This window comes from Seriola dumerili, unplaced genomic scaffold (assembly GCF_002260705.1).
Source record: "Seriola dumerili isolate Sdu_G_001 unplaced genomic scaffold, Sdu_1.0 BDQW01001092.1, whole genome shotgun sequence".
NCBI lineage: Eukaryota > Metazoa > Chordata > Actinopteri > Carangiformes > Carangidae > Seriola > Seriola dumerili.
In genome coordinates, this window is record NW_019175347.1 from 445852 (window position 1) to 460129 (window position 14278).

The 14278-nt window shown below is 43.7% G+C and overlaps 1 protein-coding gene across 1 annotated transcript; it reads left to right on the forward strand.

Moving 5' to 3' along the window:
• Positions 1 to 3850: 3850 nt before the first annotated feature.
• Positions 3851 to 14209, forward strand: kiaa2026 (KIAA2026 ortholog). The gene is made up of 9 exons (XM_022767018.1): positions 3851 to 4452; positions 4912 to 5112; positions 5237 to 5942; positions 7069 to 7119; positions 7299 to 7388; positions 7519 to 7634; positions 7846 to 8051; positions 8697 to 10760; positions 11491 to 14209. The coding sequence occupies exons 1-9, from the start codon at positions 3851 to 3853 to the stop codon at positions 13491 to 13493; spliced, it is 6039 nt and encodes a 2012-aa protein (XP_022622739.1). The 3' UTR covers positions 13494 to 14209.
• The last annotated feature ends 69 nt before the right edge of the window (positions 14210 to 14278 follow it).

The window sequence follows — 14278 nt, forward strand, 5'->3', positions numbered from 1 at the left end:
TCAGGGATCCATTGCGTTTTCCTCTGCAGAGGTAACGTCGGACTGGCTCGCGCAGGAGGTGTCTCACATGAGGTCGCGGCGCCAAGCAAATCTCGCGAAACAACGTTTAAGCGAGCACAGTTTGCAGTTAAAGGCACAGCTCTCCCTTTAATGTAAAAACATACTAGACCATGTCTGAAGGCCTGTATGGTACAAAAGTATACTACTATTGTTGTGGTGCCATTTAACAATCCTATATGTCTGTGGTCAAGACATAGGGACCAGTAATTTTCATATGTGATGTTTTTTCTTCCTGTCAATAGAGTACCACCCCCTCTCCTAACCAAAAATAATATTTGTAGGCTAATAACAATAATCAGGACCCTCAGTTCAGTTGAATCTATGTACAATTTTAAGGTACTTATAGTTACTTTATTTCCATTTTTGCTACTTCATACTTATACTCCAATACATTTCAGAGGTAAATATTAAAGCTTTTATACTACTGCATTCTCTGCCAGCTACAGTTACTAACTATTTTAACTTGAAGCAGGACTTGTATTTGTATTGCAGTATTTCATTGTTTTATTGTTACTTTTACTTAAGGAAAACATTAGAATACTTCTCCCATCACTGTATCAGATTAATCTGCATGGAGCCCCAGGGCAAAATCATCCGCTGGGCCTTTATTAACCTTCCCCCCTTCCTTCCCCTCCCTGTGTATGATGTATCCCATGCTAGAATATTATGCCAGAATCCCAGGTTTGTTGTGTTGTTATTTGGTCAAACACAAATTCATTCATGCATCATGTAGGCACACTTTCATCTGATATAATGAAGGTCTTAAAAATAGATTTTGACAAAAGCTCTTAAAGACAAGGCCTCAGGATCGGTTAATGAAGCAGGGTTCACCTTAAGGCCATGTCAGTTAATATTGTTCTTTAGTAGTGTATATTCCCATACCTCTATTTTGCCCGGATGGTAATCCAGGTTTCGTTAAATCAGTGTACTAGTATATTATAGGATTAACCTACTTAAGACTAAAGATTAAGTCTCTTGTCTTCCCAAAAAGACAATTAGAAAACTGCACCGCATTGAGAGTGCTGCTGCCATAGTTCTAACAAGAAACAGTAAAACTGAGCCCATTGCTCTGATTAAATCTTTACAATGGCTTACACTTGGTTATAGAATTGATTTTAAAGTGCTGCTGCATGTTTACAAATCACTTAACAGCCTAAGGCCAAAATACATTCCTGATATGCATGAAAAATAAACCGATTAAGTCCCTTAGATATTTATATGAAGCACTCAGCTACTAGTACCTTGAATCAGAACCAAACTGGGTTCTGAAGCTGCTTTTATGTGCTATGCTGCACACAGATGGAACTATTTTTTACTGTGCCTGAGCCATAGTCACTTTCAAATTAAAATCAAAACCACTCCAGTTCTCATGTACCTTTGATTGATTAATTTCTGCAGGGCAATTTTATTTTTGTATTTCTATCTATCTATCTATCTATCTATCTATCTATCTATCTATCTATCTATCTATCTATCTATCTATCTATCTATCTATCTAATACCAAATAAAAAGTCAAATTAATCAATCAAATTTCATTTGTGTACACCACTTAAATGCACATCAGGCATTTTTTTTTCACCATTGTGTATCAAACAGGCCTTACCTATATTGGAATGAAAAAGCCCTTGTCTGATAATACCTCTTAGGTGAACTAAAATCACTGTAAAGCACAGGCCTCTCGTGGCATAATTGCTTAATTAACAATTGTCCCAGCTGGAGACCTCCTCGATGTGCCACCGGCAAGTCTATAGCTGTCAGAATGAGAGAATAATACATCTGCTCAGTTCCCTGATGCTGGGTGGTCTGTCCTTTGCTAATAGACATGACAGATATAATAAAACAATGACTGGTGCTTAATATGTTCAGGGATACTGTTTTAACACAGCAGTCTGGTGGTAAACAACTCTAATCCCCTTACATCCCCACTTCAATACAGCCGTGTAGGCCTAATTATAGTGGCCCAAACACAACAATCAGACTTTTGTACCCTGATTAGACTCTGTCAGGCAGTCAATTCTTTCGTGTAGCTTACAAATCCTGACTCCTGCACTATGATTGACAAATACTTGCCCCAAACACGGCCATAACCAGAATAGCCATGTGGTTGAGCTATGTGGGTGAGGTAAACGGACTGTGGTTAGGAGCTACCTGAGAGGTTAGATGACGGGCAAATTAAAGTTGTACTCGCGCTCATCTGTCCATGGTTCATTGGTGACTAGCGACATCTAGTGGTTGCAAGTGAGACATGTGTGCTGTTCAAGTTTACTCTGTATGAAGCAGTACCTGCTGTGTTTTCTGTGCATCAATGAAATACACTTAAGTTATGAATGAATGTTTAAACAGAGTGATGCTGCTGAGTCGTCGTTGCGTACAGTAGTCTTATCGATTACTGGCATTTCCCCCCCTTTTTTTTCAAATGACAGCTGTCTCGAGATGCCCCTCTTTCATTGACAATGGGTGACATAATTCCAATAAGGTTAATAATACAGTGTGAAGTGAGTGTGTGTCAGCATCACCCCCAAAACCAGAATAACAATTTGGTCTGACACGCGACCAGCTGGCTACGTCAGGCTGCGCACATTTGCATCTGGCGCACGCAGGGTGGAAGTGAAGTGGACGGTTCAGTAGTCTTCAAGCAAGCCACAGTAGTCCGTTACTAGCTTTTTGTAAGCCTACAAGGTTCAGACGATATCTGACACATGGCTCATTTTTTTCTGTAAAGTGAACATAGCAATTTTTAAGTGTCATAAAGTAGGTGTCAACTTGCAAACCTAGCTGGTTAGCTGGATGGCTAGTGATAATGAACAGTTATGCATTGTCGGACAATCAGCTAGTGTTACTCCGGCTAATGCTCCTTTAGCCATCTTGCTGTCACTGACATCACTCCGTGCGCTGACGACATGAGATGTCTGCATAACTTTGTATCTGCTGGATATTTAGTTGCTACAAAATTTTCACCATGGACAGCGAACGCAGCAATTGCAGGCCGCAGTTTGGAGACAATAGCAAGCTAACCTAGCTAGCAAACTGTCGTGGCTGCTAAGCTTGCTAAAAGCTGTCTTGCCTGGTGCGTGTCTGGAGCCGCACTGAAAACGTCGAGGTATGTTGTTTAACCAACCAAGCTCTGCCTCTGGTCAGTGTGTTTTGGTTTTATTTTGCACGTGATCAGGAGACAGACGTGATAAGGGAGTGCGCTGTGGATCTCTCTATGAGCAAGCAGAACAAACTTTGTTTACTAATTGTTTTTTAAACTACCGTTAGTGGCTAGCTCGCTATTAGCTAGTTAACTTCAAGCTAGCGAGTCATTGATCTAGGGAAAAGGAAAAGTTTGTAAAGATCAGGGAGGTAGATAAAACTAGTTCATCTGCTAGTTATTTGGATACAACCACATGAGATAAACATCGTAGTGTTTCATCATGTGGCTGTAATAATGTGAGCACCTGCCATGACAGGAATTATTATATCAGCCTAGCGATCTTAGGTTTGTTAGGTGTGAAACACCCCATTTTTCTGCTCAACTTTATTTTGGAACTGGTAGTATAAATGCTTAGTAAACACTGTTTGTTTGTCTTGTTTCAGTTTTCCCTTGCATCAAAACTATGTCGGAGTGTTGTTTACAGCATCGAAGTTCACCCTAGGTGACACCTGTTACCCATCTCAGGTGCCTGCACCATGGACCAGGGTGATATGACAGACCAAATCACAGCAGCTTGTAGCCAACCACTGTTCTACAACCAAGACTTGATTGTGATTGACCAAGACTCAGCGCCACAGCCCAGCTTCGACATAATGTCGTCTCAATCCAAAGTGATGAGCAACAGCACTGAAGACCCTGACCTGGTAATAACAGAGGAAGAGCTCAGTAATGGCGCCTGTGAAGTTGAGACTATGGTGGCATTACACTGTCCTGGTGACAGTGGAGATGTTACTGGTGAGGGTGACCATCTTGCTCTAAGCAATGATGACATGTCAGAGTTTTCTAACAGTGACCTCTCTCTCCCTGAGGTCTGCATTTCCACCAACAGCAATAGCTTTGAAGAGGATATGAACTATGAGGTGCAGCAAGCTTATAGGATATTCACAGGCTTTCTCTTGGACAAGCACAAAGGGATCACCAGCCCATTCCTCAATCCCATCGGCCACCAAGAGGCCCAGCATGGTATCGGAGGGGTCCGGGGTCGGGGTCAGGCACAGCTCAGGCAGTCGATGTGCTTACGGAGGATGGAGGAAAAGTTCATCAGCCAAGAGTATGAGACCATAACAGAGTTTGTTGCAGACTTCAGGCTGATGTTGGAGAACTGTTATCGCTACCATGGGGTGGACCACTGGATCTCCAAACAGGCTCAAAAGCTGGAAATCATGCTGGAGCAGAAGCTTACATTGCTATCCAGGTAAACATAATCTAATGATATTGTAAAACAAATTGCTTAGGTGATAAATGTTCAAAGTCGTTACACAGTTGCAATCAAAGAGGACTGTAATGGTGTTTACTATGGCATGTGCATTATAAGTTAATGAAGGCAACAAATATTTGTCTGGCAAGGTTATTAGCTCACAAGTATCTGGTAGATGCAATTTGAGACAGTAGTAGAATTACTTGATTGCTAGCCAGTATTTATACACTGCATAAAATGTCCATAGTGTGTTAATTATAATTATTATGATTATTATTGTTGATGAGAGAATAGGAGTATCTTCAGCAGCGTACATGACCCTATTATTGATCAAATACTTAGTTATATGGATAACACCAGTACTGTCTGTTTACTTCCAACAATCATGAAAGCTACCATCAATCAACGTTATTGTATATTGACACATCTGTTTTTCCCCTCCATCTGTTAAATGAGGGCGCTGCGAGAGAAGACAACCTTGGCAGTGACTTCTAAAGGACGTTTTGGTGCAGAAGAGGAACGGGGATCAGGGGGCACCTCCACAAGACGGAGACTGGCACCTCGAAGCCTGGCTACTATCACTGTTGGTGGGCATGAGTCGATCATGGTCCAGACCTTACGACTAGAAGAGCAACAGAGGGCCAAGGAGGAGAAGAGGTGAGAGAATATTTTAGTCATATGTAGATGTTTTTTTTATAGGGAAAATATTACAAGAAATTTGTTAAAATTTGGTGGAAAAGTAAACCAGCCAACAATCTACATATATTTTCTGACCTTTCAGGCAACGTGAGCTTGAGAAGAAAGAAGCAGAGGAAATGTCAGCCAAAGAGGTGGAAGAGTGGGAGCAGACTTTGTTGTCAGAGGCATCCCCCCATACCGTGGATACACTTTGGGAACTCCCTGCCATAGGGCATTTCCTCTGCCTGGCTCAGACTGCCCTTAATCTCCCAGAGATTGTGTTTTTTGAACTGGAGCGTTGTTTGCTGATGCCCCGCTGCAGCCTCCTGCTCTCTAAAATCATGTCTTCCCTACTGTCCCCACCCCAGCGAAGGGCCACTCTGCACCGCCGGCCTGCACTGCCTTACCGCCGCTGGGAGTCAGAGCTCAGGCAGCGGGTCATGGGTTGGTATCGAGTTGTTGGTGCCTCCCATGATCAGCCAGGTCGGGCTGAGCAGCTGGGACTCTGCCACCAGTTTTTTAGCACCCTTGGTGAGGTGAGTCCTTTGGAGGAGAAACCTTTTCACTCACTGCCCTTTTACCAGCGAGTATGGCTTCTGAAGGGGCTGTGTGATCATGTGTATGAGACACAGAAAGGTGTGCAGGATGCTGTGCTGGCCCAGCCCATCCATGAATGTAGAGAGTCTGTTTTGGGCTATGACAGCAAGGAGAATGCCTATATACATTTCCCACATTTCTGTGGTGCAGACTTGAGGATCTACTGCCAGAGCCCCAGCACACCTCCAGCCTTCCCTTTCCCTTCCGTGTGGGTAAAAAGGGTTGAAATAGAGGCAGGAACAGAGGGTGATGAGTCGGATGGGATGAAGGCTGAGGGGAATAAAAGTGACAGGGAATGTTTCGGGGGCTCCATGGACACAGGAGATTCTGATGATTTTGGAAAGGAAAAAGCTGAATCACTTGGAGTTTTCAAAAGGGAAAATGGGGATGGGGAGGAAGATAAAAAAAGGTTTAAATTGTGGTCACTGAAGAAGGAGGAAGGGTCTGAATCAGGGTCCTCTGATGGGGATTCCTGTGAAGACTCTAAAATGGACTTAAAAATACACACTAACTCTTTGACCCTTTCACGCACTAGTCTTACGGGAAGAAGTGGTGTGAAAATGACTTTTAAGGAAGAGACTGTAGAGTTGGAGCATCAATCCAAGAGACTTGCATTAAAACAGGAGCCGGGGTTCTCATTGTCCTCAATGCGCACCATTAAAGCAGAGACACAGGAGCCTTGTCTGAGTGTAGGGGAGCACAGCTACACAGGCAGGTCCCCTGCTCGCTCAGTGTGTCTGGCCTCCCCAAACAAACTGGTGGAGCTCAAAATGGAGGGAGAAAGTCCAAGTCAGGGACACCAAAGACCTTCCTGTTTGGAACGTTGCAATAGCAAAACTAGTAATGTTAAATCTGAGGAGCATGACTGCTGCTGTGGCACAACAGGGCTAGCAACACAGCTGTCTTCTGAGAGCACTCAAAACTCAAGTGAAGAGAGGGTGAATGACAAAATCTGGACTAAAAAAAAAAAGCGGAAGAAAAAGCGAGGGAGGGAACAGCTGCCGAGGGTGAAAGGAGAGCACAAGCAGCTGCAGCACGTGGACAGGATGAGGCTGTCCCAGGCTGAGGCTGCCAAGTCTGCAGTGCGGAGAGTTACCACAACGATCAAGAGAAAAGACAAGAAGAAAAAACATAAAATGGGTGAGAAATAGCTTGAGATCTAAATATTGATGTTAGTTTAGTGTTTTCATTTGGCATCTACTTTCAGTGTGCGTTCATTGCTACAGTGCCATGTGTGATAGTTTAGAAATTTGCTTTATTATTCACTTTTTTTCACAATTTTCTCAATAACAACTTGTTGGTCCAGTGACTGTTTTCTTTTTGACAGGAAAAAAACATGAATCTTCAAAGAAAATTAAAGATGAACCTTCAGTTGAACCATCATTTAAGGTATTCACTCTCATGCAAAATGATACACTAATTTCTATCGCAATATATTTTTAGTGCTGTATTAATTGAGTAATAATTAAAAAAAATCTATAATCATTTTGTCATGATTTAAGCCTCACCGTTCTTCTGCCCCTATTTTTCTTAAGATGTTCTTACTCAGTTTGTTTTTTCTTCTCTAGTTGGTGTGCACCAGTCTTGAGGAGTTGCGAGAGCTGATCAGTAAGACAGAAGACGAACTTGATGACTTGGAGAGCACCAAAAAGAGACTGGTATGTGACAATCATAGTTTTGTCAAAATGATGTACCAATATGCCCCAGACCCTTAGAGAATACAATGCACTCACACATTTTAATGTTGGTGTCTTGACTAAGGTTTCTTTTACATGTTTGAACTGGCAGGGCCGGTGGTATTACAGGAGAGAAGCAGTGAAAGACCTCCACAGCACTCTTATCAGACTACTGAATGAGCTTTCACCCTGGGAACCCAAACTTGTTAAGGCCTACCAAAGGAACAGGTAGAACTCATTTGACATTTAAATGAGGACTGGATCAGATCATCATAAAAAGCTGTCTCTTGATAACGGTGCTTAGTTTGTTTGTTTGTTCCGTTTGAGCACAAAGCTTAATAACCACAACATTGATTAAACTGCTTATTGTATTTTATGATCATTGCTGCACCAGAAAGAAATTCCTGCTTTATTATTTCTTCTCTTGCTTCTATATCAGGCTTCGTTTGAAGAAGGAATTTGATGATTTCAAGAAGCACCCAGAGTACAATAACTTTGTTCGTGAGGAGTGTATTTCGTCATCATCATCAGATGAAGATGAAGAGAGAGGTTTGGGGAAAGAGGTGTTTTCACTCACAGATCATTATAGAAGATCAGAAGAGGAAGACCTGGAACATATAGTACCCAGAGGTCTTTGGAGTGGAGGTAAAGTAATTTAACTACAATCTAACATTCGAATTTTGGCTACTGTAATGTCATGATAAAAATTCAAATTGTGTTTTCCTTGTTATGCCTCTGCACCAGTGACAGCCATTTTTTCAGGTTGTCACATTTTTTTTCAAATTTGGCACAAACATTCACTTGGACTCAGGGATGAACTGATTAGATTTTTGTGGTCATAAGTCAAGGTCACAGTGACATCACTAAACACATTTTGGCCATAACTCACAAATTCATATGCTAATTATGGTACAAATTTAACACAAATGTCTAATAGCATAAAATGAATGAATGAAGTGGTGACATTTTATGTACAAAAAATGGTCAAAGGTCAACTTCACTGGGACATCATAATGTTCTTCAAAAGCAATTCTGGCCATTATTCAGTATTGTTTCTCAGGAAGGGGAGATTGTGACCATATTTCCTACATCTTGGCTGGTAGGCAGAGGCATACAACCGTGATGCAGTAATTCTAGATCTAAAGGCTGCTGTGCCGTGACAAGTGACACAGTTATGATGTTATGTAACTGCCATAGAGGAGTTACAATGAATGTCACTACCTGTCTGTCAAAGTGTAGGTAGCTAATTTAGCCACACATCCCTAATAGACATCTCTATTGTGTTCTCAGCAAGCACTAGGGATTTTGTGGCTGACTCTGCTGGAGAAACAACGGCGACCTACGTACCTCCCATCCACCTAAAACACCCTCTGGCCAGCACAGAGAAAGGCGTCAGTCTGCTGTCAAGAGTTCAGACTGGCAGCACTAACATTACTTCTACACCTGACTCTGGGCCACAGTCTAGATCTGAACTGATCCCATCAAATCAATCCGGGGAGTCAAACTCAGCATGGGGAGCAGGATTTCCAGCCCAGACTTCACTGTCACCCAGACCCCCCATTCTCCACCCCACCACTGGACTACCTAAGGGCTACACGCCCATCCCCACCCTGCTGGCTAAGAGTGTGGGAAATAAAGTGACCTTAATGAAACGACCTGCTGATTGCCCATGGTTCAACAACATAGATAGAAAGAGCAAAGGGTCTTTGGTCTCCCTGCCTACCTCTGCAGTGGCTACTACAAAACTTTCAAATGCACAAAGTTCTCCATCCAGTTCCCAGCAGAACTCACAACAAATGCAGGCACAAGGACTACAACAGACGCATGTACATAGTCAGCCAGGAATGGCCACAGTGACGGCAGCTCCTCTTAAATCACCACAGGCCAAACCAACCCAGGCTGTACCAAAAAGTCCTGTTCAGGTGGTGTACAAGGTACCTGAGGGGCTGGGTCACCTTGTAAGAAAAGACAGCAGCAGCCCAGTTAAGATCTCTGTTCATCCTGTCATGAACCAGAACACTGGGGAGAAGGTCATGCAGCAAGTAGTGATTCTGCCTTCTAACCTTCTTATTCACAAAACTGAAGAAAAGGTGTCTTCGTTACATCAACAACAATCAAAGGGTATTCAGGTCCCAGTTTCTAAAGTGGCCAGCCCCTTATGTATGTCCACCAATGTGCCTGGGTTCACCATTCCTGAAAACAGAATCCCTGTTCAGCAAGTGGCTCCCCTAAAAGATGCCAGGACAATGAGAACCCCTTCTCCTTCTGTTTCCCCTCGTCAGCAACAGGGGACCCTGAACGCAGCAGGGTTCAAGGGGTCACAAGTCTGCAGTACCCAAGCTAGCACACCACAAGGTGTCACACCAAACCCCTCGCCCATCACAACTCCTTCCAGTGCAGTTTCTACTGAGTCTGTTAAATCTACAGACCCGAAGCAGGAGCTTAAGACTGTGTGTATCCGAGACTCCCAGTCCATCCTGGTAACAACAAGAGGAGGCAACACAGGCATTGTTAAAGTTCAGACATCATCAGACCACAATGCACTTGGCTCTCTGCCCACCAGTCCAGTCATCACCATCTCACCTCAGTTTAAAGCCTTCCTCGTGTCCAAGACATCACCAACTTTTTCTCCTTCTGCTCCCTCTCAGACTTCCCCTTGCACCATCCCAGCAGTGACAAATATCTCAGTAGCCCAACCTCAGAAGCAGGTTCCTTCAGTATTAAAGCCCCCTTCCACTGTTACAACCCCCATGCACACTGCAGTCACTGGTAGCATTCCTGTCACAGGCGCAGGAAGCCAGACTGCAGTCACTGTTGCTTTAAGTCAAGGCTCCAACACCTCAACTTGTTCTACAGTTGCAGCAAAGCCTGGCCAGCTAGCACAGGCAGCTGCTGCCGGTTCTCATTTTCAAGCATCATTAGTAAAAAACACTGTTGTTGTCCCATCACTGAGTACTTCTGGTGTTTCCCAAGTTCTTACACAAGCAGAAGTCATCAGCAAGAGTGGTGTGAAACGGGCCAGTACAGATGAGAGATCCCAAGTTACTAAATACATCCTGGTTACTCCCTCTTCTTCCTCCACCTCAAATGTAGCCTTACCAACAGGCACACCCTCTTCCACAAAATCACTTCCTGGTTCAAGAGTCATGTTCATCAGTCAGCCTACAGCAACATCTTCCACCACCTCCATGGGAAGCATTCCAAAGCAGACGATAGCAACAGGGGCAAGTGGACAGCTGCTGAACACGTCATTATCAACTCAGACTCGAAAGACTGGAAAAATCCCAGGCCAACCTATTGGCAGTGGCAACTCAGAAGCATTGTCTAAGGTCAAGAACATCAGTCTACCTTCAGGTGGGTTTGTTTGATGTGATATATTACTGGAATTCTCATAACTGCTGTATCTTGTGTTTGATTCAGTCTTTTAAATTTGCAAAAATTGGACATAATTAATTTGTTCATATTGACTTCATATGGTAATTGGAGAAATGTGGCACAAAGGTAACTTAAGAAATATTTTAGAGTATTACGACAAGCTATGAATAATAAGTCACAGTCTGTTTTTTGGTGTGCTTGTGCCGCTCATGCTGATCTTGTTCCCATCTATTAAAAGCAAAACAAGGATTCAGTTAGAAATATGGAACCATTAACTCACTGATTGTGTCAGTTTTACAGATGTTGATTATTTTATTTTATTTTTTTTGCCTTTATTTGATAGTACAGTGAGAGGTAGACAGGAAAGTCAGGGAGAGAGAGTGAGGGGATGACATGCCGCAAATGGCCGTGGGTCAGATTCAAACCCATGGCCGCTGCGGTTAGGACTAAGTCCATGTGGTACACGCTCTACCAGGTGAGCCACTGAGGCGCCCCACAGATGATGATTTGATAAGGTAGACAGTTTGTCAACATGAAAGACATGTATTGCAGCAGGGCCTTCTCTCAAGAAAACAAACTACTTTTAATAGACTAAAGAACCCATCTCAAATTTAAATATTGTATTAAATTTGTAATACTCACACCCCAAATACAGCCCCTTTAACAATGTTGGGTTATTGAGTAAAATATTTTTCTCATGTGTCTCTAGGCGTTCAAATCCAGTTGTCAGGGAAGACAACAACCATTGGACAGACTATTGGTGCCCTGTCATGTTCTCCTTCCAAGAGCACACCAGTGTCTGTCTCAGATACAGGCTGTCCAGCATCCACCGCCTCTGGACTGGTCCTGGTCGCAAGTTCAAATACCATCACAACCTGTTCTACCCAGCTTGCTACTTATGCTTCTCTGACCACCAGCTCTCATCTCCAGGGTATCCCTTCCTTCCCCATGATCTCCCAAACAGGCTTGTCCACATCTACTGGTGCCACCCTGCCTACAGGAAACGTGATAAAGAAGGACCTTGGAATGTGTGCAAGCGGACCATGCAGCTTTCCTGCTCAGCAAACCACTACTGTGCAGAGTAGCCAAGCCCAAACCTCCACACCCGCTCTTGTCCGTCAGCACTCAAAAATCCAAAGTGGCATTGGTGAGGAAACCTCTTCCTTCTTAGCTTCCACTCAAGTTGCTCTCAATAAAACTTGTACATCCATCTCCTCGGCAACAACCACAAGTATCCCATTCACCACCTCTGCTACCGGCACAATCCAGCAGAGGATAGTCATCAACACCTCCACGCCCCTTGCTGCTGGCACACAGATCCTTCTTAACAGTGCACGCTTTGTAGTCCCTCCCCAGGGTTTGGGTCCAGGCAGTCATGTCCTTATCATCTCTAGCCCTGCACCGCAGCAAGTGCCTAGTACCAGTGCCACTAGCATTGGAGCGTCATTACCTTCCCATGGGGCAAGCAATGTCACTGTAGCCCCTCGAGCACCAGTTTTACCCCAGTCCCCAGCCAGGTTGTCTGGTGTACCAGCCGCAAGTTCTCCTTTTGTAGCATGCACACCTGCTGTTGGTCCATCATTGCTAGCAACCACTCCCAGTGTCACACCAGTCCAACTAACTGGAACACCTGGCCAAGGCTCAACGTTGTTACCCAGTAAAACAAATGTAGTGTCTGCTCTGCCTAGATTGCCAGCTGTGCATGCTTGTCCCTTTGCATCACCTCATGTAGGTACACCCACTCTGGTCTCATCTCCACCAAGGTTAGGCAGTGTACCAGCGCTACTTTCCCCGGAGGTAACCACTGCTCCTGCTTTTGGCCCAGCACTGGCTGCAATCAGATTAGCTGTGGGTACACCCAGGCAAGCTGAATGTTCATCCAACATTTTGCCTGCAGTAGCAAACCCCTTGCCCAGATTGTCAGCACCGCTATCATCCTTGCCTGTTTTACCCAGCCCATCAGCTGTCTCCCTGCCCAGTCCTGTCATACCAGTTCCAACACCTCTCTCAGCTGCAGGTCCTCTGGTAGCAGGTACACCTTTGCATTCTTCTCCTTCTGCCCAGCAGGTGCTTTCAGTGACAACTCCGGGCCCAGGCATACAGCCCCAGCAGACAGCAGTTAGAATTGCAGCACCCTCCACAGCTCTTTCACAGGTTTTACTGCCTAGCGGACTAGGCAACACATCAGTCAAAAAACAGTTGCCTGCAGGCATGCAGCCAGTGCTTGCTGGCACACGAACACAAGTATTGCCAACAGTGGCTGTCCCACCAATTGTAAGTGCGGTGTCTAGGATGCAGACGCTACCCATTGCTACAGTTCCACCAATCGGAAGCACTGTTAACGCCTTTGAAACAGCACCTGTGGTGACCACACCTCCATCAAGCACCACTGTAATAATCACTCCAGCTCAACCTATCACATCACTGAAGACAAACAACACCATCCACCCACCTGTCATTCTGACCAACCAAGCACTTGGAAAGCACTCTCTGCAGACCTCAGCCTTAGGTATGCATACCAATGTAGCATCAAAGCTACTAATTAGCCCTGATGGTGCTGTTTTGAGTACAGCTCAGTGCCAGGTCAATCCAGTAGAGCTGAATGCCTGCCCCAAACCACTGGATGCACTGGTGGTTTCCCCCAACAGTTCCACTGGAGCACTACACACACATGATTCCTCTTTACAGCCTTCACAGGCAAACACAAAGTGAACCAATTAACTGAGACTGCTAGCTATGCGAGAACTCAGACACCACTTTTCAGCTGCTTAGTTTCGGCAGGGCTCATATCCATTGCTTGTAGTAATCCTGGGTTTAGTTAAAGAACTGTTTTTCAGCTGTACTTTGACTCATAACTTACACTTAGGATATAGTAGGTTTTACCCTTTGGTTAGAATATCCTATAGGTAAAATGTATGCTCACTCAAACATACTGGAAATGTATACTGTGATGGTTTTCTCGAGTGAAAACTAATGAGGTTTGCCTCAGATGAATGTTATAGACTCTTGACTTTCCTTTTTTTAAACCTCATGGCCAGTAATGACAACCATTGTAACAAATCAGTAGATAATGGGAGGGTAGATGAAATGAATTTCAACTCAAGCTTTTGTAATACTTTTCAATGCCATTAGATATTGCTTGAAGAAGTAATAATTGGGATACTATTCATTGGTACAACTTGCTCTACTTTATCTGTCAGTTTGAACAATACAACTGTCTGTATCGAGATTTTGTCACATTGTCCTTGTAACTGTTTGAGAACTACATTTTACTTTTTAGCAATATAAATAAACTAATAGATGAATTTGTACTACATGTTTGCGCCCATATAAAATGTTTTGAAGTCACATTTATTTATTTTTACCATATAGATTTTTCAAAAAATATTTACTAGGTACATTTTCATTGAACAAATGTGGACGTTATTGCATGGAAATAAACAATGCGACTGTCCCCGACAAGTGTGTTTGAACTGCTTACTTATACACCGTTTCCT

What these genes read in the sequence shown, in the direction of transcription:
- kiaa2026 (XM_022767018.1), top strand. Translation starts at nt 3,851, where the DNA reads ATGTCGTCTCAATCCAAAGTGATGAGCAACAGCACTGAAGACCCTGAC. An exon ending in CAGTTGAACCATCATTTAAG is followed by an intron (nt 7,120 to 7,298) that starts GTATTCACTCTC and finishes TTTCTTCTCTAG; the next exon opens with TTGGTGTGCACCAGTCTTGA. An exon ending in CAGAGGTCTTTGGAGTGGAG is followed by an intron (nt 8,052 to 8,696) that starts GTAAAGTAATTT and finishes TTGTGTTCTCAG; the next exon opens with CAAGCACTAGGGATTTTGTG.